Source organism: Mytilus californianus, unplaced genomic scaffold (assembly GCF_021869535.1).
Source record: "Mytilus californianus isolate M0D057914Y unplaced genomic scaffold, xbMytCali1.0.p SCAF_4, whole genome shotgun sequence".
In the NCBI taxonomy this organism is placed as follows: Eukaryota; Metazoa; Mollusca; class Bivalvia; order Mytilida; family Mytilidae; genus Mytilus; species Mytilus californianus.
In genome coordinates, this window is record NW_026262690.1 from 26,237,569 (window position 1) to 26,263,375 (window position 25,807).

At 31.5% G+C, this 25,807-nt stretch overlaps 1 protein-coding gene across 6 annotated transcripts in view; it reads right to left on the reverse strand.

Moving 5' to 3' along the window:
• The window catches only part of LOC127737808 (neurogenic locus notch homolog protein 1-like), a 45,648-nt gene that overhangs the window by 16,043 nt on the left and 3,798 nt on the right, over positions 1-25,807 (reverse strand). For 2 of the 6 annotated variants that reach the window (XM_052248738.1, XM_052248737.1), the window contains exons 3-13: positions 25,678-25,773; positions 21,897-22,083; positions 21,172-21,293; positions 16,820-16,961; positions 15,047-15,186; positions 14,284-14,409; positions 11,416-11,526; positions 10,660-10,743; positions 5,590-5,823; positions 4,547-4,687; positions 2,269-2,355 (exon numbers count right to left, since the gene is read on the reverse strand). In XM_052248738.1, the coding sequence (XP_052104698.1) occupies positions 2,269-2,355; positions 4,547-4,687; positions 5,590-5,823; positions 10,660-10,743; positions 11,416-11,526; positions 14,284-14,409; positions 15,047-15,186; positions 16,820-16,961; positions 21,172-21,293; positions 21,897-22,083; positions 25,678-25,773 (1,470 nt within the window). Of the gene's footprint in view, positions 1-2,268; positions 2,356-4,546; positions 4,688-5,589; positions 5,824-10,659; positions 10,744-11,415; positions 11,527-14,283; positions 14,410-15,046; positions 15,187-16,819; positions 16,962-21,171; positions 21,294-21,896; positions 22,084-23,339; positions 23,451-24,550; positions 24,673-24,824; positions 24,963-25,677; positions 25,774-25,807 lie in introns of those variants that run through there. The other 4 variants (XM_052248741.1, XM_052248742.1, XM_052248739.1 and 1 more) reach the window with 4 other exon arrangements.

Genomic DNA, 25,807 nt, shown 5'->3' on the forward strand with positions numbered 1-25,807 from the left:
ATTCTTAAGACGTCGGCTAATTCATTAATATATACTAAGACTTCTTCTTCTTCAGATGTGTGTACCAGAATACTTGAAATTAATTACATCCTGTTGAGGAGGTTGCAATAAATAAAAGATTTTGTCTAGGGTGGCCTATGTACTCAATAACGTAAAAGTATTACATACAAAATTGTGCTTAATTGGCGGATATTGCAAAATTCATTGGAGGTCTAACGAAGTCATGTTTCAAATTTAAATTAAAAATTTACATTATACACAACCTAAGGTTTAAACTCTTGTTGACCTTATATGAATTTGGCTATTCTTTTTATGTACCTTTTGGTTGTATATCTCTTTATCTTTTCAAGTCTTTTATAGCCCTGGCTTTCAAATTTTTGGGCTTTGAGTGTTCCTGATAAAGGTAAAGCCAGAAAAGCAAATCGGACACTCAAAATTATTTGAAGTTTTGTTTTCATTTACAATAAATGCAAAAAAATAATATCTCTTCTTCTTTTCAATTTGTTAACCCGTGCAGAATGTAACATATTATGAAGACAAAAGATGAAGAGGTACCAAGAAGTCTTGTAAACCATAAATTTAAGACAAATAGACCGTATTCAAAAGTCAAGAAAAGACAGATAACACAGTTGACACATGAGGAGCAGGATCTGCTTACCCTTTCGGAGCACCTGATATCACATCCACTTTTGGTGCGGTTAGTGTTGCTCAGTCTTTAGTTTTATATGTTGTGTTTTGTGTACTGTTGTTTGTTGGTCTTTTTCTTTTTTAGCCATGACGTTGTCAGTTTATTTTCGACTTATGAGTTTTAATGTCCCTTTGGTATAGTTCGCCTCTCTTTTGCCGAAAGAAAGAAGACGAAAAGGCAACTAGTTTTGATAATTTTTGACATGAATCGCTTCTAAGCGGCCATAATTGTATTATTATATACCGAACTAACAGTAAAAGGGCCTATCCAACCTTCGAAAATGCATGTTAAAGAAGCTCTTGTAAATGTCTAACTGTAGTAATGTGAAACAAAGGTAGACTCTCTTTGGAAAATATAAATAGCCTTGAAAAGGGCCGTTTGTGAAAGCTATTTTTGTCACCAGATGATTTCCAATACGTGTTCCTCGTACCTCGACGGACTTTTAACCTTGCCATTGCCATTTTGTTCGGATACGTCAGTGACGTCTTTTTGAAGAGATATAATCGAAAGGCCTAAAGGGTTACTCGGCGGTGCACATTTTTTTATTTTAGGGGTATTCGCCATTCCTTGTATTTGAATAAAAATTTACCCCATAAGTTCATATTGATCATTTATTGGTCTTCCTATAGTTGTATTGGTTCTCAGGACGTTTTTAGTGGATATTTTAAGTCACTGGTTAACAAGGGTGTAATAAAATGAATGTTTACATATTGATCATGTGTTATGTAGTCGTATAGGGTCATAAAATAGGACCAATTTTAAACATCCATTTAATAACGCTACATTATTACAAGTATTGTTATGGAAAATGTTAAATTATTAAAATATATTTGAAATTTTATTTGTTATGCCGACCGCAACTTCCCATGTATTCACAGTTTTTCTATACCAAGAAGCACAAATTGTTTCGCACTTGCATCATTTAAATTTTATAAAGTTGAGGCTTGAATAAAACAGTTCTGATAATTGTCTTTCAAATACTGTTCAATTTTCTCTACATATATTACAAAATTGTGTATTGTCTCAGAATATAAAATTGTATGTGTGCTAGGCGACTGTCATACAAGTGAGAGGTTTAGCGCTATAAAACCAGGTTCAATCCACCATTTTCTACATTTGAAAATGCCTGTACCAAGTCAGGAATATGACAGTTTTTGTCCATTCGTTTGATGTGTTTTATCATTTGATTTTGCCATTTGATTAGGGACTTTCCGTTTTGAATTTTCCTCGGTGTTCAGTATTTTTGTGATTTTACTTTTTTCTATCATGTTTCGAGGGAGATATAAATAAAATTTAAGTTTTGAGACAATGTATGCATGGATGTTATCTTTAAACTGTAACTTTTAAAGCTGTTCCAAATGAAATCAACAATTTTGAATTTGCAGTGGACGAAATAAGCTGTACTCTTAATGGATGACATAAATAAAGCTTATTATCAACGTCACAAACAAGGCTTCTATACGGTCCCTTCCTGTATAAAGCTAAAGTGTATAATGATAGTGCATGCGCAAATAGAACAGAGGCGGTATATAATGATGTATTACATATTAAGCTTTATTTTTCACTTATATTCAACCTACTTGGCGTTGATTTCGGTATCTCTGGTGTCGTTTCCGCCGGTGTTGTTACATCAGATGGTGATCCTGTAGTACTGTCTATAATTGTATCTAGAAATACAGTTAACTTGTATTTTATCTTTTTATTTGTATTTTCAATGTTATATAAAAATAATAAGATGTGGTATGATTGCCAATGAGACAACTCTCCACATTAGTTGTTAAAAAAATAAAGTGTGCTAACGGGTTTAAATTTGCTTTAATTGTAAAAAGTATAGCATGCGCAAGGGTACAATAGTTGGTTACCAATTCAAAATAAAATGTTACGATTTTGCTGTGTACGACTTGTTTTTTTATATACCTTCACAAAAGAAAACACTCTGCCATATAAATGGATAGAGGTAATATTCTCATTCCAAAGGTCTAAAACCGCATCCAAATTTTGGTAATGGACGTCCGAACTTGCACAGTGATGTAACAAATCAAGTTGCGAAAACTTGCAAGCAGTTATAAGGGAAATGGTCATAGCGTTTGTAAAAGATAGTAAATCTTTATAAAAGGCAGAGCCCGAGGCAAATGAAAGTCTTTGTTACATTTCTATAACTATTGCGTTCTATAATATGAAGTCATTCATATGATGCTATATCGACATTATTGCAGTTAGAATATGATCCGTGGTAATTACAAAAAGGTAAAAAGGGATAGTCATTAATTCCATTTACAAGGTTTGGCTTTTATTTTCTTTTATTTGTTATTCACATATTGGTTCAAACTACTATATGAATTCTTTTCAATCAAAAGAATTTATGAACAAAACAAAAAATTAAAAAAAATTATAAACCTCTGTTTGCAGAAGAAACTTACAATTGAAGTTTTCATGTTATCACGTAGAAAATTTCCGATATTTGCATTTCTAGTAGACACTCTATGTAACGTGAGGGTACCCAAATTACACCTTTTTTGACAGTTTTTCACCTACGTTTTTTACATGATCCTGACAGAAGTTTCCATTATGTGATTATTTGGTAGATATATCCTAATGTACTATATGGTTCTACAAATTTTATTTTGAATCCATATTGAATCATGGAAAAATGGGTTTGAACAGACCTCCAAACGATCCATGATTCTGTAATGAGGAGTACCCAATTGTATCCATGCTTAAATTAACATCCTTAAAAATCGAATAACGGATGTTTTGTTTTATTTGTTCAAATATTTATAACAATTTGGCATTAGTTTATGCTTACTATTCATTTTTTTAAGAAATGGATGCTTGTAACATATTTGATATGCTTTTTTTAAAAGATGACTTTTTGTGGATGTTGCATGACGACGTTTCCGTAGATTTTACTTTTTCCAGTGAATACTTCATCTGTTGATATATACTGTGAACGTTTTGTGTATATTTGAATATATTTACCTATGTTGAAAGACGTGCACAATGTCAAATCATAAAAATACAAATTGTTTGGTCTTTAAGAGAACTTGTAAGAATCCCGCTGCTATTTTTGCTAAAAAGGTGCAATTTGGGTAATGTGGCCTTACCTAAGGAATAGATTCCCTTACCTGTATTTAGCAAAACTTTTAGAAATTTTTGGTCCTCAATGCTCTTCAACTTCGTACTTTATTTGGCTTTTTAAACATTTTTAGATTCGAGCGTCGTCATTGATGAATCTTTTGTAGACGAAACGCGCGTCTGACGCAAATAAAAATATTAATCCTGGTATCTATGATGAGTTTATTTACAACCACTGGGTCGATGCCACTGCTGGTGGAGTTTTTATTCCCCGAGGGTATCACCAGCCCAGTAGTCAGCACTTCTCTGTTGACATGAATTATCATTGATATTGTCATAATCATGAATTAACTGTTTACAAAACTTTGAATTTTTGAAATACTAAGGTATTTCTACATCAGGAATAGATTCCCTTAGCTGTATTTGGCAAAACTTTTAGAAATTTTTTGTCCTCAATGCTCTTCAACTTCGTACTTTATTTGGCTTTTTAAACTTTTTTAGATTCGAGCGTCACTGATGAGTCTTTGGTAGACGAAACGCGCGTCTGGCGCAAATACAAAATTTCAATCCTGGTATCTATGATGAGTTTATTTACCCCTTTTACAAATGAATTAAAGAATGAGGTAAAGCAAAATCACCACTGTTAAAAAGGATAGAACCATAGAATTATTTTCTAAAACTTTTAAATGTACTATTTGAAAAAAAATACACTTGATCGAAACTCACATACAGAATGGGAAAAAAGAAAGTAAAATATTTTTCATATATAACTAATGAAATTACTTGAAAACGTATGTGTGTAAGATGGTGTTGTTAATGGTTGTTTCATTGATGGTAACGGGGAAATACAGTCTTCATTGGGATAGTAGCGGCAGTCGTCGACATCATTCAGAATTGATACCGTTCCACATTCGTTGTAAACAGCTGCAAAAATATAAAGATTTAAAGAATTTAACATCTACTAAGTTTGACCTAAAAATGATATACTATATTTGATAGTAGTTTTAATCACATATTGACTTGATTGATGAAATAATGGCCGGGTTAAGTACTCTAATCTCCAAAAATATGAAAAATTAAACAACTATTTAGCCTTCTTTTGCACAATAACTACTAAAAATTCTACATCTGATTTTGCACAGTTATAAAGTTATAAAGTTGTAGTATATCTTATTTTGATAATTATAGAATACTTAGTTTCTGTGAAAATTTGCATGATCCTGCTTTAAAGATAAAAAAACAAGGTTGAAACAATGCACTCTTTTCAATGAAAAGTTATACAGTAATTAAATAGCTCATTATGACATCTCAAAGATTTCATTCGTTTGTAGTTTGTACTGTAAATAAGTCAAGTTTTCCATTTTTGTAAATTCAATATTTGGAATTTATATACTTTATTACCTTAAGCTTTACAGCTCATCGGTTTAGACAAGAGATTAGAATTAATAATGTATCGTAAACGTTCGCATAATCAAAACCACATCAAACTTAAATGGATAACGATTGGGCCTTGCATGCTTTTGTAATCATTAATGATTTTGTATCTGAAAATATTCTGTAACTTGCAAAGATGATCATAAAAAGGTGGGAATTGGCTTTGTCTAACAAAGAAATTGACATTAGCCGTTACAATGACGCTGTTTTAGAAGACGTGTTACTTTTAAAGCCTTGTTTGCCAAGTGCGACGGTCGCTAAACTCAATGGATCTGCCACGATGTTCTATCAAAATGCATTCAAATCCCGCTGAGGAAATGACAAAAAATTGCTACATAGAATGCAGATGAAACATTGTTTAACTAATCAGACGAAGTATATATATATATTACCTAGACAGAGTTCTTTACACGGAAACTCTCTCTTTCCATTGTCACACTTTGGAAATAACGAAGAACAGTAGAATAAGATGGCATTATCGGAACAATTCATATTCCTTTTAAAGATGGGATTATTGAAAACTCTTAATGCTTCTTCTTGTGTATAACCGGAGAAAAAGTTAGGAAATGTGGTTTTTGTAATACCAAATTGACGACATACATCAGCCTTTACCTCTTCACACAAACCTAAAATGAAAAAAATAATGGTAAATGATAAATATATATATTCTACTTAAGGGGGTATCCAACACTTTTTCTAAAATAGATTTGGCTCGCTTAATTTTCATAAATTTTTTACAAAATATTTATTTTGACCTGTTGACAAAAATATAAATATTTCAAGAAATTTGAACCACACTATTTACAGGAATGATTTCACTGGATATATAGCAGTTTGTCAAACACTAATTTGATCACTGAGAAGCTTGATTTCTCTTGACTACTAATACGTGATTAAAACGTTCAGCTGATGTTTTAAAGAGTTATCTCGGTAATGTGTTCTGTACCCCACTTAAATTATTCGTATGGCGTATGCTTTTCTAATAATATATTAAGACGTCTGCTTCTTCAGATGTATGTATCATAATTCGAGAAATATCAATTTGAACCTGCCAAGAAGAAAACAATAAATAAAAGACGGTGTCTTGGAACGTCTATGTACTCAATAACGGAACACTAATGCATGCACAGTTTTCTTTAATTGTCATTTATATAAAGAAATATATGTGAGATCTTAGGAAGTAATTTTTCTAACTTAATTTAAACAAACTAAGTGGGAAATGTAGTGTCAAAATATTACCTTCCCTGCAAAGACAGGAAATTTGATCTTTTAGCTGCTTGCCCCGTTTAAGCAAGGACGCTTATAATCATAAATTCACAAGAAAACGTTCTGGTAAAAAGAAACAAAAAAATATATACTCTATATGAAGGTGCTGTGGAATTTTGCTTTATAGAAAACGAAAGTTCACAATTGGGAAGCTGAAATCATCTCTTGTCGGAAAGTTTGTTATCAACCGACCCTCATTGTCAATTTCTAGATGTAAGTTAAGATATGAAGCAGACTTAACTGTATCTGTTGTTTCCTTTATTTCAAGTTCGATGAGATAGATGTGTTCAACATAGTCACCAAACTTTGAATTATCTAGTGAGAGGACATCATCTATGTAGCTGAACGTGAAGTTAACGGATAAAGCTAGCTTCTTTTCATTTTTCATAAGAAGCTCCTTTATGAAGTCAGTTTCATATGAATAAAGAAACAAGTCGGCAATAAGAGGAGAACATGCAGTAGGTTCCCATGGGAATGCCGATTGTTTGTTGAAAAACACGTCCTCCAAATGTACAAAGTACGATTTTTCCCTCCCTAAGACAACATACTTGTATCAACGTTGGCCATTCTTTTATATGAAACAAAGCATCACCAATTCTTTCAATTTGTCTTTTTGTTTGGAATGGGGAATATTTGTGTAAAGGATAGAAAAGTCAAAAGACTTAGATTGTATGTACTCTAACAGATCTTTGGATTTTTTAAGAATCAACATCTGATTGACGCCGTACCTCGAGTAGATAGTTTCATAATAACTTTGAAAAAAATGTATAACAAAAATACCGAACTCCAGGTCAAATTTTAAAAGGGGAAGTCCATAAAAACTGAAAAAAAATCAAACGCTTTCAATCAAAGGAACAAGTGAAAAACAACTGCCATATTCCTGACTTGGTACAAGTATTTTCCGAAGAAAATGGTGGGTTGTGAAGCCCGGCTTTGATTGGCAAAATCATTGCTAGCATTCACTACAAACCAGTAAAGTCTGAAATGGCCTATATCTGTACTCGACTGTACTGATTTTTACTCGACCAGTCTGAATTGGTCTGAATTTTACTCGACATTACTCGACCCCAGTCTTAACCATACTCGACCGTACTGATTTGTACTTGACCCTTATCTTTGCCATTGAAAATAGTCTGAACTATTACTCGACCAGTCTGAAACAGTCTTAACCCATTCTCGACCAATTTTTTCAGTCTAAACCATACTCGACCAAAGGTCTGAACAATACTCGACCAGTCTGAACCATACTTGACCAAAAAACCTATATTTTTTTTAAATTTTAGCTGTTAAAATTAATTTCTTTTTTTCTGACATGAAAACAGCCACAATAAAATAAAGATATATATAAAAATATATTTTTACATCCTTACATGATTCTCAGATTTATCAAATAGAGATAGTTAATTTAAATTATCTTATATAATAATTTAATTATATTAATTTTAAAGTTTTAGAGTTTTGTTAAAAAAAAATTTTCTTTTATCTAAAAACCACACCTTTACTGTGGGTAATAAAACCTTATTAAGGTGCTTCTTGTTTGGCATGTGTGTTTTGGTTTTTTTTAAACTTAATTTTCCTAAATTCCTAAAGAAAACCTATATAGGTTTCATGGTTATATACAATAGTTATATAATTATCTTTTTAATGAGGTAACAACAGCCAAAAAATCACTGAAATTGTTTAACCTTATATTAGAAATATATCTATTCTTATTATAATTTGGGATATATTATATATAATATATATCAAAAGGGGATGAAAAAATTAAAGAAATAGATAAAAAATGTCTTCTGATTAGTGGTAAAGTATAAAGTAATACCTCCTGCTTGGGGCAAACTCATTAAAAGATCACACCTGGTCAGAGAGTATTAATTTCTAATTAACATTCATTAAAAATTGCAACATCCTGTAAAACTTAAATCGCAAGGCCTTTTTAATTCACTAGATAAGTAATACACGAGTTTAAGAAAAAAAATAGCTTTCTTTTTACCTGTAAAACACACATGTACTGAGATAAATAAACCTTATTAAAGTGCTTCTTGTATGTCATGTCTTTAATTTTGACAAAAGTTATTTAAATTTAATTGAAATAAATTTTTTCTACAACTTTGGAACACATTTCCTTTTTTAAATGGTTATCAAGGATTGCTATGGAAGTTCTATTATCATGATTATCTTAAATTCTTGGTTTTACAAAACAAAGGTGTTATTTTTAAAATTTATTAAGTTGCTTTATATACTATTTTAAATATATTTTGATAAAAAAAATGTTCACTGCATTATTAACTAAACTCAACTGACACCATAAATCTATACAAGGCTTAAGTAAATGGTGAAAATTGTCCAGTAACCATAAAATATATCTGAAACATTAAAAAAAATTTGAATAACATTGAAAATATTAGTCACAATTCAGTTTTGAGATTATTTGATCAGTTTGTTTTATTTTTATTTTAAAGGTGATATATATATGTAAGTGTTGATAAATATGGTGTTGAATTTATATTATGTTTATTGTGAAATTTTGGTTTCAATATGCCATATTGAATACATTTTAAATTTCAAATTGTTGTTCAAATTTCTAGCCAGGGGAAATAGCTGTTAAAAACAGTTCCTAAATTGATGAAATACAATAGATAGATACAAAAATTAGGTCTAGGTTGGTGAAGACTTAGTCGAGTATGGTTCAGACTAGGTCGAGTATGGTTCAGACTAGGTCGAGTATGGTTCAGACTAGGTCGAGCATGGTTCAGACGAAAATAAAATGGTTAAGTACTGGTCGAGTACAAGTTCAGACTGTTAAGTATGGTTCAGACTACAGTCGAGTATTATCAAGTAAATTTCAGACCAATTCAGACTGGTCGAGTAAAAATCAGTACAGTCGAGTACAAATATAGGCCATTTCAGACTTTTACTGGTTTGTAGTGATTGCATGCAGTAATCCCCTATCGATAAATTACATAACTGTCAAATAGAGTATACGGAGAATGGCTGTGTATTTTCCTTAAAATGCATTGACAACAAAAGGGTACATAATCCTTAAAAAATCATGACTTTATGCAGTGGAAATAAAATTAAGTATGGTCAGAATGTAGGACGACAGAATGAGAGGTCCTTGGTCTTTTCTCCTGTCCTATGGTTTTATTATCACAAGTGAACTTCAAATTAATGAAACAACATTGCTTAGCATACGGACTTTACACCGTAAAGTTCATAAATAAAACAAATTGATCAATTAATAATGTATATCCTAATGAATATCAAAAGATCAATATGTATCGGTGAATAAGTAAAGAGTGTCAAGATTGGTGTAAATAGTTAAATTATTGATGCATAGTCCAAATTGGTATTGATATGCCAACCGAAACTTTTCATGCATCCACAGTTTTTCCTTTCCTGGAAGGACAAATATTTTCGCACTTGTATCATTTCAATTTCAAAAAGAAGTTAAGAAGATATAATTGTTTCATTATACTGTTGAATTTACTCTGCATATATTAAATAACAATACATTGTTTTTAAAAAACAAAATGTATTCCTGTAAGTTTTTGCCAGGCATTTCTATCTTGTCTCGAGGCGAGAATAAATTAAATTTAAGTTTTAAGACAATGTATGCATGGTTGTTTCCTTCATACTGCAACTTTTAAAGTATTACAAATGATTCATTTTGGGGAAAATCAACCATTATAAATTTGAAGTGGACGACGTAAGCTGCATTCTTTGACGCCGTCATAGTTAAACTTCATTATCAACATCACAAACAAGGCTTTTATACGGTCAGTTATTGTATAAAGCCAAAAGCGTATGATGACAATGCATTTCAATGCCAAAATAGGACGGTGGCAGAAAGGAAATTATCTATTACAAGTTAAGGATGTTTGCTTTTCATTATTTAATTACGTATAATTTTGTAAAGCCATTTTTTTAATCTTATAAAAGCTTTGTTATTTTTTCAAAGTTTTTGAAAGAAAAAAGGTGTCAATGTTAAATGTATGGGAAATCTAGAGAGAATCGTTTCCCGCCATTTTTTCAATGTCTTATATCTAAAAAAAAAAAAAACAAGGCCGCTGACATTTAAATTTTTTCAGCTTTTTTAAGTTCTGTTATTTATATACTATCAACTTATAACAGTCTTTTAAAAAAACTTGTTATATTGAAACAGCGGGGCATTTTGTCTTCACTCATAATTAACCTACTAGGTGTTGATGTCGTAATCTCAGGTGTCGTTTCCGAAGCTGTTACTTCAGATGGTGATCCTGTAGTTATGTCTTTAATTGTACCTAGAAATACAGTCAACATATGTATTATCATTTTATTTTTATTTTCAATGTTGATTTTATAAAAGCATGCAGTATGCTTAAAATAAAATTGAGAATGGAAATGGGGAATTAACTGTTTAGATTTGCTTTAATTATGATAAAGTATTTCATGTGCAAGGGTACAAAAGTCGGCTTCAGAATCTAAGTTATATAAAATGTTAGATTTTGCAGCGTATACGATTTTTTTTATCATACCTTCATCAAGAACGCTATCTGCCGAGAAAATGGCAAGACGGATATTCTCATTCAAAATGCTTTTTCGCTGCTATTGTTCAATTATTTCCATTTTTAGGATATATTTACTAAAACTAAGATACAATCTCCTAAACAGAACATTTGACTTCAAGCAGTTGGGTCAAACCGCTTTTCATGGTCCCATTACTTGTGTAAGGATTTTTACACCATTGCAATCTCATTGTATTGGAACTTGTCCATTAAAGGGTTAGATATAACAGCAATCTGCATGTAATCTTCCATCCACTGCAATATCTCTGAATATGAATCTGAACTTCCCTAGAGTTTCATTTGGAAAATATATATATTCGTCAATTTACAGCAAAACATGTCTTCCATTATAAGAATGTGTAGCAGAGAAATTGACAAACTCTTTAAATACTATTAAAAGTTTCTCACCTTCGCAATGAAGACCAGGAAAGTCTTGCGGACATTCACATCTTTGTCCACTTTCATCAGCAAAACATGACCCGCCATTATAGCATGGGTACCCCGGGCATCCGCCTACACCTAAGCGATTATAAATGTATAAAAATAAAGTTTTATCAAAAATAAAACTTAAGCATATTAAGATACCAATAAGGATAAAACAGTAATCTTGGAACACTTCACCAATTGATTACGATGAGTGTAGAAGCTGTAATATGTTGATTTTAGTCATTTTTACTCTCTGGACTCGTTAGATGAGTTCTGAGATCAGAGCACACCTTTATAAATAAGATTCCTATGAAAAGAACAAGCCCTATCGTACCAATTAAGACTTTTAACTAACGAAACATCAGGTTTTAAAACATTACAGTAATAATTTCCAATGTATATTTTGAAGTATAATCTTGAAAAGTATATACAAATGTTTAGAGACCTTTTAGTAAAGTTTACTATCAAAATATCATAGTTTTAAAACAAAATACTATAGCGATAAAGACAAGAATATATTGAGCGATGGTAACATTCCTCGCTATGTTTTTAAATTTCTTCAAACCAAACAGTTATATCATCCAGAGGCATTATGTTGTCGTCCTCCATTTCTTCATTAAAGGAATATTGTGTTACATCAATAACTTGTCAAAACGCAGGTATACATTTTCAAAATTATGTCTATAAACAAGAGCTGATTGTCCTTTTGCAAATGATAATAACATACATGGCATATTCATATAGCGCCATTGTGTAATTTTATGAATATTCATGTAGCGCCATGTTATTAATTTATGCCGACAAATTTTCATTTTCAAGGCTATCAGGTATTATGGTAATATTGAAATTCAAAGGGCATAGTTCATCGATTATCAAAATAAGTAAATACTTTTTTATCCGTTGATGCTGAAAATTACCGAATTAATGCACTGAAAAGGTTAAGTTTCTAGTCAATATGTCTAACGTATTTCATTTTCTGGTAATTAAGTGGTTTAAAAATGTACTGCATGGTAGCATTGAAATATTGGAATATTATCATGTCAGACATATAATATTATAATTATGTTTGTAGTTTCAAGTGTAATTTTCATTGATGATAATATGTATATAGACGGCGATGTTCCTTTGGCTCCACCATACGGTGTTTATATATCCCAACTCGTTCGTTATGCCCGTGTGTGTAGTGATGTCATAGATTTTAACGAACGTTATCAATGCATCACTGGTAAATTATTAAGTCGTTACCATAAATAGCTTAAAACATTTTATAAATTCTTTCATAGATACAAAGATTTGATTAGTAAATTTGACTGTACCTGTAGAAAACTTATTAAAAATGGTATTTCATATCCTAAGTGTTACGGTAATCTTGTACTAAAAGCGCGGAAATCACTATGTGGTCCGTGTAAACTCATCGAACCTTTAAACAAACTTATTAGTAAAGGTTATCTTATTAATGTTGAAATAAGATCTTTGAATATTGTTTACATTGGCACTAACATCGATTTTGTCATCAACATATTAAAACATAACTAAATTTGTATTCTTTTCGAATGGTTTTTGGGATGTATACATACACATCCATGTTTATTTTCTATTTAGAGATTGCTTTATCTATATATAACATGATACATATTTATTATAAGGTTAAATCCTTACTATCCTACTGCCTGTCGATACTTTTATTTTGGCATTGCACAAGTCATGTATTCTTTGACTGTCCATGGCGTTAAAACACTAAATCCCTGGGATGTGTTTTAATTGATTTTAGTCTCTGATGCATAATTTTTTATTATTAATTGTTTTTGGCTTTTAACTAGCTTTCAGTAACTGCGAGTAATCTCAAATCGTACTTTCTTGTTAATTTGACTTGTTGACACAACTTGTAATTCATTTCTGTTATTCAATGTTTACTTATTTTGGGTTATATCTCGTCTCACTATTTTTTATATATACCACCTTTGATAAGTATTTAGTATGACGATAAATTTTCACTTCTGTACTCGTACTTTAAACAACAAATTTATTTATTTTGTAAAAAATGTTTCCGTACTCCTAACAACAAAATTATTTTAATTAAATCTACATGTGTACGTTATTTTATTTAACGCCATTTTGTCTCAGGTTAGAGACATTGGTTTACATCATTTTTAGTAATATTGTATCCTTATTGTGTCATAGATCAAACTTATTCGTTCATTGTATGTTTACTTGTTATTGTTTATATGTCTTTTTGATCGAGTTAAGCCATTTCAATTGATATTTTATAGTGGGTCTTTTTTTATGCTGTAATGTTCCACTACTGTTTCAGGTTACAGTGAAGGTTGGCGCCTGTTAAAACGTTTAAACCCGCTGCATTTGTATGCACCTGTCCTAAGTCAAGAGCCTGTTGTTCAGTGGTTGTCGTTTGTTGGTGTGGTTCATAAGTGTTTCTCGTTTCTCGTTTTTTATATAGATTAGACCGTTGGTTTTCCTGTTTGAATGGTTTTACACTAGTCATTTTGGGGCCCTTTATAGCTTGCTGTTCGTTGTGAGCCAAGGTTCCGTGTTGAAGGCCGTACTTTGACCTATAATGGTTTACTTTAATGAATTTTGACGTGGATGGAAAGTTGTCTCATTGGCACTCATACCACATCTTCTTATATTTATAGACCGTTGGTTTTCCTGTTTGAATTCTTTTACACTAGTCATTTTTAGGCCCTTTATAGCTTGCTGTTCGGTGTCAGCCAAGGCTCCGTGTTGAAGACCGTACTTTGACCTATAATTGTTTACTTTTTATTCATTGTGACTTGGATGGAGAGTTGTCGCATTGGCACTCATACCACATCTTCTTATTTATATATATCCTACCGAGCTCGCATCGGCTTCCAAAGATTTTATTAGGACATAAACACTCGTATGCATCTGGATTCTGGATGCATGTTCCTCCATTGAAGCAAGGGTAGCTTAAACAGTGGCTCCCAGTGGGTACTGTATCTAATAATAAAAAGCAATAAATTGATAACTATATTCTTTGATCTTCTCTATAAGTACTCCTTGTCGAGTTTCACTGTGGACAGAATTGTACTTACTACTAAAAATGAATCATAAAAAAGTAACCAACCTCTTGAAACATGAATATTTTGATTATTGAGAAGGGCTAACTTTATAGTGTGCAATCCGCAGTGAATTGCGTCTCCTCCACACTAAATGTTGGATTACATGTGTTTCAGTTGTAAGGCTATATGTTGGTCATAAAATTTGTCAACCTAAAAGAAATTCAACGTAATAGGCAGTGCACAACAAATTTTTTATCAGATCCAAATTTTCTATTCGCCTTTGAAATACGTAAACTTTCTGATTGTTAGAAAATGGTAAGTTTGTCAAAGAAGTATCTCATATAGTGTATGAAAACAGGTGTAATATCAGGTGCTAAGGAAGGGTAAGCCGATCCTGGCCCGTTCGTGCTACTTGTCATGTTCCCATAGCAAGTAAAAACTTTGTGATATTCTGTCGTTTTCTGTGTTGTTATAATGGAGGAAAAGAGGACGGGGTTGTGTCTACGATAATTGGAACATATTAATTTACAGTAAAGTATAACAATGTGAACGTGAAAATCAAGTATCAAACTAACCTGACAAGAGATCACAGTGTAAAGTATCGTTCACGGGTGCATAGTTTTGCATAACATAATTATACATATATGTGTGCCCTTGGTGGTCACATATAGATTTTGCTGTCTCCACAAAACAAGTAGTCCAGTTGGTTGCTAACCTACAATATAACAATCAAAGTGCGTGGCAGCACTGAATGGGAAAAGATTGGATTTATTTTGCATTGGAAACTAAAAATTAAAAATTGTAATGTATCAAGCATTGACAGGCATAACTATGAGTTGAGATATATTTGTCGTTGTTTCAACTACAATTATGCATAAAAGAAGATAAAAATATGACTTTAACAATGACATCATTGCTGTTTTTAGGCAGATACCAGATTCATGCACCATACACAATTTATGTAACTGCTTAATAAGTATGGTTAAAGACATACATGTCATTTTGAACTTAAATATCTGAGTATATATTCCATTGATAATTTTCTTGAAATTTTCATAGGTAGGATGTAAAGAATGTTTTACTCAATGCACTATGTTTTGTGAACATCAAAAACACTTTTCGTGTTGATACAGCAATGTTTTGTGTATTACATGTACAAAAGAGGGACGAAAGATACCAGAGGGACATTCAAACTCACAGATCGAAAACAAACTGACAATGCCATGGCCAAAAACAAAAAGACAAACAGACAAATAATAGTACAGATGACACAACATAGAAAATTAAAGTCTAAGCAACACGAACCCCACCAAAAACTGGGGGTGATCTCAGGTTCGTTTTGTTTTGAGTGCTCTCAAAGAAGGTTCTTTCAGAAGCACGTGTTGTGCATACCAAAATTATTACCAAATATTTAACGATTAAAAACACCTGCATTCAAGACAGTATCATAATTATTACCAAATATTTAACGATTACAAACACCTGCATTCAAGACAGTATCATAATTAGTACCAAATGTTTAACGATTACAAACACCTGCATTCCAGACAGTATCAAAATTAGCACCGTATGGTTATCGATAACACACACTTGCATTCCAGACAAACTAAAACTATATTTGAAATCAATCATCTAGAATGTGTCATGAAATCAACTTGTATATATTATTGAAAAATCAAGGTATACAATTCCATATGTTGGAGGGATGGAGAGTATGAAAACAGTTTTAAAAAACCTCCAATGACTTGACATAACATGAGTAAGACCAAGGTCTAACGCGTTTCATGTTAGTCGTAGTGGTTACTATAATGAAACATGGTCTAACGCGTTTCATGTAAGTCGTAGTGGTTACTATAATGAAACAAGGTATAACGCGTTTCATGTAAGTCGTAGTAGTTACTATAATGAAACTAGGTCTGACGCGTTTCATGTAAGTCGTAGTGGTTACTATAATGAAACAAAGTCTAACGCGTTTCATGTAAGTCGTAGTGGTTACTATAATGAAACAAGGTCTAACGCGTTTCATGTAAGTCGTAGTGGATATTATAATGAAACAAGGTCTAACGCGTTTCATGTAAGTCGTAGTGGTTACTATAATGACACAATGTCTAACGCGTTTCATGTAAGTCGTAGTGGTTACTATAATGAAACATGGTCTAACGCGTTTGATGTAAGTCGGAGTGGTTATTGTAATGAAACATGGTCTAACGCGTTTCATGCAAGTTGTAGTTGTTTCTATAATCAAACATGTTTGAAAGTAATCATAATGTGAATTCATTTATGGCATTATACTAATTGCAGTTAATGTTCAAAGTCAGATGTGTTTACACATTTGCAATAAATTGTACCTGCAGAATTCTTTCGTTTCACTGAAGACGTCTTTCACTCCAATAAAATAGTTTCCAAGTTCTGCACGTATACCATTCAAACATTGTAAAAAAGTGTTTGCTGTTGTCAGTTTTTGTAAACATCCTACATTATCGAGGAATGCTATAAAAGAAAGTTAATATTCAGTTATAAAAATAGTGATATTTATTTAAACCTTTGCTGTGACGTCAACTTATTCATTTAACGGGGTTTCTTTTTCTAGAATCAAGGCTTCCTAAATCTATCGCTGAAATGGACTCAACAAATCTTATTTAATTGTTTCCTTCGCGTGCTTAATTTCACTAAGTTTGAAATGGCTAATATATTGATTTTTGTTCATTAATGGTATAAGTATATGTAAGAGAATGATAATCCCTTTCTTCATGATTAAGTACGAGCGTTAGCGAATACTTATCATGAAGTAAGGGATTATCGTTGTCTTACAAACTCAGAAAATTGTAAAGTGAGCAAGGCTCAAATGATCTCTTGATTGGTTGTATTCAAGAATTAGTTTCATTGTCAGTACAATGTTTATAATTAATGCATGACTTCCTTTTTCGACATTTCATTTATGGATTAGTTTTAGTGATGTAAGGACTTTCTTATAATTTGGGAAATATTACAAAAAATGCGTTATAGACATTAGGTGATACAACAGTACAAAGAAAAGGTAGGAATTGTATATGTTTCCTGATTGTGAATATGAATGTAAATCATGTAATTTTTTAGTGAGGAATTATCCTTTTTTTATTTACAATTTAAAACAATAAATATATTTGAGTTACAACTAAATTATATTTCTTAGCTAATATTTTTGTGCGGCTGTTTACATCAATACTATTTCATTACTATGTCAGGTAAATGTTCAAATAAAATGCCTTTAAAAGTTTTTAATGTGTTTAAAACTTATATTCAATTCCTGTTTTTTTTTTTTTTTATTTCATTTTATTGGAATATTGGAAATAACTATTTTTCCCAACCGCTGATCCAGTAATCAAGTTTTGGAAAGCTATAAAGATTTAGCTTATTTTTTATTTTAAAACTTGTTTTTCTTTTTTTTGCATTGCTTTCATATTGTTTAATTTTTTAGTAATTTGAAGTTATTAATATTTTCATAATAACATTCATGGTACCAATTTAACTGCATCAGTAAACTTCAACTTGTTTGGATTTTTTTGTTTGTTTCACAATTCAACTTTTAGTCAGTTTCAATCACTGTGTGATAAATTCATTCAATCTGATAAATGTGCTTCGGGGCAGTTGTAACTCATTTATAGAAACCCTTTGTTTTGAACTGTTAATAGACTCAAATAATAGGATAATACCTTACTAAGATTATGATTTACATTCATTCTTCACATTTAAGAGACATCAAATCCTACAATTTCATTGGTCGAGAGCACTTTGCTATATTTTAAATTTTAAAACTTACTTACCATTAATCTTTGTCATTTTTATTTGCCTTGACTGGGAATCCTTCCGTGAAGTCTATCATGTATGACTGATATCAAACACATCTACGAAACCCCTTGGCTACTATTGAGTTTTAATTTTGTGATGTCTATTTTCTATATATATATATATAACTTACTACGAGTTATCCGATGGAGAATGTGTGTAATAAAGTTGTCGCATGTTTAGACTGTATTTAAGGAATGACTGTAACATTTTTTCTGTCTATGAAGAAATAAAATAAAAAATGTGGTGCACACTGAATTACCCGCGTAGCAGGCTATTTAAAAGTGTGCGCCACATTTTTGAGGTTATTTCGAATAGACAGAAAAAATGTTATAGTTATGCCGTAAATCATGAAAAAAACGTTGATGACGTCACGGTCACATGACAAAAAAATGTCTATGAGCTGATAGACAAAACACTTTCTGCCAATCAGAAGACGTGTTACATCCAAAATTAAATGATATATATATTGTCGTTAATGTTAGAATCCCTGTTTTCTCTTTGTTGTCCATTTTCTTTGGTTTTTACGTTTTTCTTATTTTGTGTGTAGTTGTTGATAATATTGCAATAACGTTTTTCCCGTTTATATTTGTTTTATTTTTGGTTATTTTATGTTTTTTCAAAGAAAATGATACATTCATTTATTTTTATATTAATATATGATGATTTAGTTTGGCCCAGTTTTGTCGAAATCAACTTAAAAAAACATCGCTGATGTATTATTGACTTGCAAGTGAATAATTTGACCTCATGTGAAACCGTATTCGTGTGAACTTCAATCTAACTCCTTAGCTGGAGATGGGTAACGCATGTACTAGGCGTGCTCAGCCATTAGAAGGAAAAGAATGTCAACATTGAAAGTGAAATAAGGGTGAACCATTTCGTGGACTGATTCTATCCACACATAAAAATCTTTCTTATAAAGGTAAAAACGATGCATAACTTATCTTTTTAATCTATACCATGAAATCAAACAAACCGTAAAAATATCCAATTGCACGTGATCGCTATCTATTTATATTTAAATTTGTGTTTATATCGGGTTATATAACCGTCGACAGTTTCGGAATTCATCTCGATTGTTAATTAGATTGCGTCTAGACTAAAATACACACGAAATGACGATATATATTATCGAGTCCATGCATTGCTAATTGTTTATTTTAAACTTATTGTAATTTGGATATATGTTTACGTATTTTACAAGTCAAATATTACAATTTGAGTCAAATCAGTGAACTTGAATTTGACAGCTAATGTTCCTTTAATGTTTTTGAAATAATTGAACCAATGCATGCATATATACTAAGCTAAGTCATGTATGAACGTTTTTTTTTATTTATTACGAATCTATAATGTATTACCGACAAATAATATTTCATTCAGTGATTGTTGATTGCAAGCTAATCAACTTTCGAGGTTTGTTGTAGAAGTTTACTAGATCGTGACATTAATAAACAATCAACACAGAGCATGTGGAGCACGTGGCAAATAAGTAAATTGATATAGCCATAATATTTTTGTTTTATATTTGCCATGCGTTCCCATTTGTTAATTAAACCGTTGCTCATTACTATTTACCTTCCAATGCACGTTTGTTTACATTCTTTCTTCGAGATCTCGTAGTTAAGCCCACGGTAACGGCAAATAATCGGCGAATTTGTGTACGGGAAGACAATAATTCAATAGCAGTACATTTATGGAGATTTTGATAATTTTAAGGATTTTCTTTCACAAAAAAGTTCATGAACACTTGTTTTATAGTAAAATTTAGCCATTCAAGTATATAAAACATATTCAACTTTTTTTCAAATTTGAAGTTTCATATGATTTTAAATTTGCATATTGACAAATCACTGTGAGATCAAATTGTGATGTTGCTAGAATTTGGGTTATTTTCATGAAAGTCGGTAACATATGTATTAAATATACTTAGAAATTAGTTCGAATATGCATTATTTTGTAAATTACATATAATAATCAGATTAGTTATAGTTCAATGGAAATTTCAGTACAGTATACTGAAAGTGCATGCGATTTTGTTTTTTAAATTTAAATCCACTACCTGTTAATTCTAATTTCTTGTTAGTCATTCAAGATAATTATGTAGTAATTTGAACCCTCTAATAATAGGGCCTAATTAATGATAGTTTGTAATATTGAAAAGACGTCTCAGCAATAGTTTAAATAATAAACACAATAGATAAGCGTTGGATCATTAAAAGGATTCTACACTATTAAACTTTGTATATAGATATGAAAATAAAGCGATGTCGTATGATTGCCAATGAAACAAGTATCCATCAAAGTTCAAATGAAGTGGATGTAAGCAATTATAGGCAACCGTGCGGTCTTCAACAATGAGAAAACCCATACCGTATAGTCGGCTAGAAGAGGCCCCGACATGTAAAATATGAAACTATTCAATTGAGAAAACTAACGGCCTAATTTATAACAAAACAATTACGAAAAACAAATATGATAGACATGAACCAACGACAACCACTGAACTACAGGCTCCTGACTTGGGACAGGCAGATAAAGAATGTGGCGGGTTTAAACATGTTTGTAAGCGCTCAATCCTCCCCCTAACCTGTGACAGTGGTGTTACAGCACAAGATAAGAACAAACGATAGAAATCAGTTGAAAATGGCTTAACTCATCAGACCGATACAAAGCAGAAAAACATCTAACAAAAACACAGACCGGATGTTACAGGGTATTTATACATCCCTAACAACAAAAAAGAGTCAGTAGAGATAACGTCGTAAGTTTACAGATATGCAATACTTCCACAAAAAGTATTGAACATTTTGCTATATATATATATATCTGACGATCAATTTTAATTGCCTCTAGCCGATTATTATATTACCTCTTCTGTCTGTATTACATATAAATCTGGCTCCAGAAAACATGACATCTCGCTTCAAACGGGCACCTCTCGAACAGGATTCTAACTTTGTTTTCGTGCAAATATATATATCTTCAAGAGATCTGTGAAAATTTTATTCGACAAAAATTTTTGAAAATGAATATATTTGATTTATGGGAATATCAATATTGAAGATGAATGAAATAATTGATAATATGGATGATAACCTGTATTCCTCTTAGTTTCTGTTTTTCTTCGCTTGACAACATCACATTTCTAAATCGACAAAACCAGTTTTGCAGTAAAAAGTCAAAAAATGTTCGTACGAAACCCTTTACAATTTTGTAAGCATCTCTGAGGAAAACAGCTGAAATATTGTTTTGTTGTTTTAGTGGTAAATGTGAATCGCTATACAATTATACAAGTGGCAACATATACAGTTACTCTGCTCATATGAAAAGTAAATAATATTGCTAAAAGAACATGCAAACAATGTCTATAATTTCTCAATAATCATCAAGGTATAAAGAAAATAAGCGATGCTATTCACATGTAAAGTGAAAATGTATATCTAACCATCCGTCACTGTATCTGATGACGTTATTCCGGAAACGCGTGTTGTGTGCAAGATAATCAGCATATTGTAACTAACTTTTATTTAAAGAAAATTATTCTTCTTTATTTACAGCGAATAAAATCCAATATCTGTGGTTATATCTACTGACCTGCATATTTGATCAATCTTAGCTGAATCATTGAAACTCGGTATTATGAACAGTGACAATAAATTTGGATCTGCATTAGGTAAGCATTGAATAATGCCTGTGTAATCACAAAGGTTTTGGCCCTCAGAAACAATTGACGATTCAGTAGAACTGAAAGGATTATTGGTTATCGGGTTTGTGATGGCCACTGAAAGTAAAAGCTAATATGTTTAAATTCACGATTACATACATCAGTTTCTTTTTTCATGTAACATCATACATATTTCTCTCCTTATGTTTCTTTAATACAATTTATAGACCTTAAGCCCATCAAAAAAATCAAAGCAGTAAAGAAAAAGTCAGATATCAATAGTAATTACTATTTATTAAGACATATTTTAAAGTTCAATGATATGAAATTCTCCTCAAAATGAAAAGAACTTTCAACTGCATATCTCGACGAATGCAATAATATAATAATAATCATATATCTTAATAAAGTCAGACCCTTTTCAGTTCAAAATTAAAGACAAAAAAATCCATTACTACCACAAATCTCAAGTTTGAATCCAAATCTACAGTTGATACTGTTGAGTCATTCTATAATTCAAAACATTAACACATTGTGTCTACTGACCATTAAACATAAAGATGGAAGTGTGTAATACTGTCTAAAAGATGAAGGAAGTAAACTGGTTTGTCATTTGAAATATAACAACTATATGAATCTGAACAGTTAAAAAGTGCATTGAAAACAATAGGAATCGAATAAAATTCAAACAGAAAGAAAGTAGTTTATCGACTATGTAATAATCTTTAGTGGTGAATGCCGTCATCAAATTCCTATGCCATTTCAAGTAGCAATGGTCGAAGTAAAAAAACATGGGATATGAGATACGGATGCAATGAGTCGATCAACCAACTTGTGATGAACACCGTAAGATGTTAGTTTTATAAAAGCATACAGTCTGTTTAACTGTTTAGATTTGCTTTAATTGTGACAAATGTTACGATTTTGCTGCGTATACGATTTTTTTATATACCTTCATTAAGAACGCTATCTGCCGAGAGAATGGCAAGACGGATATTCTCATTCAAAATGTTATAGTAGAATATGCTTTTTCGCTGCTATCATTCAATTATTTCCATATTTAGGATTTATTTACTAAACCTAAAATACAATCTCTTAAACAGAACATTTTACTTCAAGCAGATGGGGCAGACTCCTTTCAGGGTCCCATTACTTGTTTAAGGATTTTTACACTATTGCAATCTCATTGTATTGGAACTTGTCTATTAAAGGGGTAGATATAACAGCAATCTGCATGTAATCTGAATATGAATCGGAACTTCCCAAGAGTGTCATTTGGAAAATATATATTCGTCAATTTACATGTATTTTATTATGAGAATGTGTAGCAGAGAAATTGTCAAACCCTTTAAATACTGTAAAAAGTTTCTCACCTTCGCAATGAAGACCAGAAAAGCCTAGCGGACATTCACATATTTGTCCACTTTCATCAGCAAAACATGACCCGCCTTTATAACATGGGTACCCCGGACATCCGTCTATACCTAAGCGATTATAAATGTATAAAAATGGAGTTTTATAAAAATAAAACTTAAGCATATTAAGATACCAAAAAGTATGAAACAGAAATATTGGAACACTTCACCAATTGATGATGATGAATGCAGAAGCTGTAATATGTTAATTAGTAACTTTTACACTAGACTCGTTAGTTGAGTTCTGAGATCAGAGCACACCTCTATTAATAAGATTCCTATGAAGAGAGAAAGCTCTATCGTACCAATTAAGACTTTTAACTAACGAGACATCAGGTTTTAAAACATTACAGTGATAATTTCAAATGTATATTTTGAAGTATAATCTTGAAAAGTTTAAACAAATGTTTAGAGACCTTTAAGTAAACATTACTATCAAAATATCATAGTTTTAAAACAAAATACTATAGCGATTAAGACAAGAATATAGTGAGCGATGGTTACATTCCTCGCAATATTTTCAATTTTTTCAAACAAAACAGTTACACCATCCAGAGGCATTTTGTTATTGTTCTCCATATCTTCTTTGAAAGAGTATTGCGTAAAAACAATAACTTGTCAAAAATCAGGTATACATTTTCAAAATAATGTCTATGAACTAGAGCTGATTGTCCTCTTGCAAAATGATATCAAGACACATGGCATATTCATATAGCACCATTGTGTAATTTAAGGAATATTCATGTAGCACCATGTTATTAATTTATGCCGACAAATTTTTATTTGTAAGACTATCAGTTATTATGGTAATATTGAAATGAAAAGGGCATAGTTCGTCGATTATCAAAATAAATTAATATGTGTAAGAGAAACATATAGAAAATTAAGTAAACCAATTGAATAGATTTGAAATTAAAAAAATGGACAAAACTGAGACTGAACCAATATTTTGTATCCGTTGATGCTGAAAATTACCGAAATAATGCACTGAAAAGGTGAAGTTTCTAGTCAATACCCTGTCTAACATATTTCATTTTCTGGTAATGAAGTGATTTAAAAATGTACTGCATGGTAGCATTGAAATATAGGAATATTATCAAGTCAGACATATATGTTTGAAGTTTCAAGTGTAATTTTCATTTGATGATAATATTATGTTTATATCCTACCGAACTCGCATCGGCTTCCATACGTTTTATTGAGACATAAACACTCGTATCCATCTGGATTCTGAATGCATGTCCCTCCATTGAAGCAAGGGTAGCTTAAGCAGTGACTTCCAGTGGGTACTGTATTTAATAATAGAAAGCAATAAACTGGTAATTATATTTTTTTATCTTCTCTATAAGTACTCCTTGTAATGACTGTAGGAAAAATATCACATGTAACCAAATTTAAGATCCATTTTATAAGTTATTAACGCAATTTAATTGTTGGACATACGTGTTATTTCAGAGGTTATGCGTCGTGTTGGTTCTGGTTCAGGTTGCAGATGTGTTGGTTCAGGTTGGGAAGTTGGTTCAGGTTGCAGATCTGTTGGTTTATGTTGGAAAGTTGGTTCAGGTTCTGGTCCTATTGTCGCTATAAAATTTGAAATTGAAAAAATGCAAATCAATCTTTTTCTTTGTACGCGTACATGTTGTCTTAACAACTTAGCTTCATATAAATCTAATCTCAAATATTTGGCAGGTTCCTTCAACATTCAAGTGTAATATAAACGTATGGTATCAAATTCAGTTCGCACAAAAGAGTGGCGGAAGGACCTTTTTCGGGACGTCGGGATTTTATTTTTTCAGGGAATTAGGGATGACACCCTTCCTATCCCCCACCACCCCCATTCGACTCCTCCCCCCCCCCCTCCCCCCCTCACAAACATACTTCTGAAATATCATTTATCAGATACACTAGACACCTAAAGTATGGGAAGCCAAATACACAAAATATTTGATATCATCCAATCGTAGAAGGATCTAAAAACAAAACAACACTAAAACCTTTTAAGGTCATCTTTACATGAAGGAGTTGCTTCATAACATTAGAATTAGTACCATATTGTTTCATTAAACTCATGCTGTACCGAAACAAAAGCTTTTTGCCCCTATTTTGTGTTTGCGGGTGTGGGTGTTTGTATGTGGTATTTTTTTTTTTGTTGTTTCTGTTTCGTTGGTTTGCTACGTCCAACATGCTTGTGATTTGATTTGGGATTTTTGATTTTAGGTACAATCAACGGGGTTAGTCTTACAATTGGTATAATATATATATATTATTGTGCAAAGAAAAAAAATTCGATACTTACGAATAACAGAAACTTCTACTGATTTTTCCGCTAAAACCTGGTCATTTTGAGAGTGAATCGCACAACTGAAAAATCCATCATGCTCTTCCTTTATCCCTAAAAAAGCAAAGTTGTGTTTACTATGTACGGT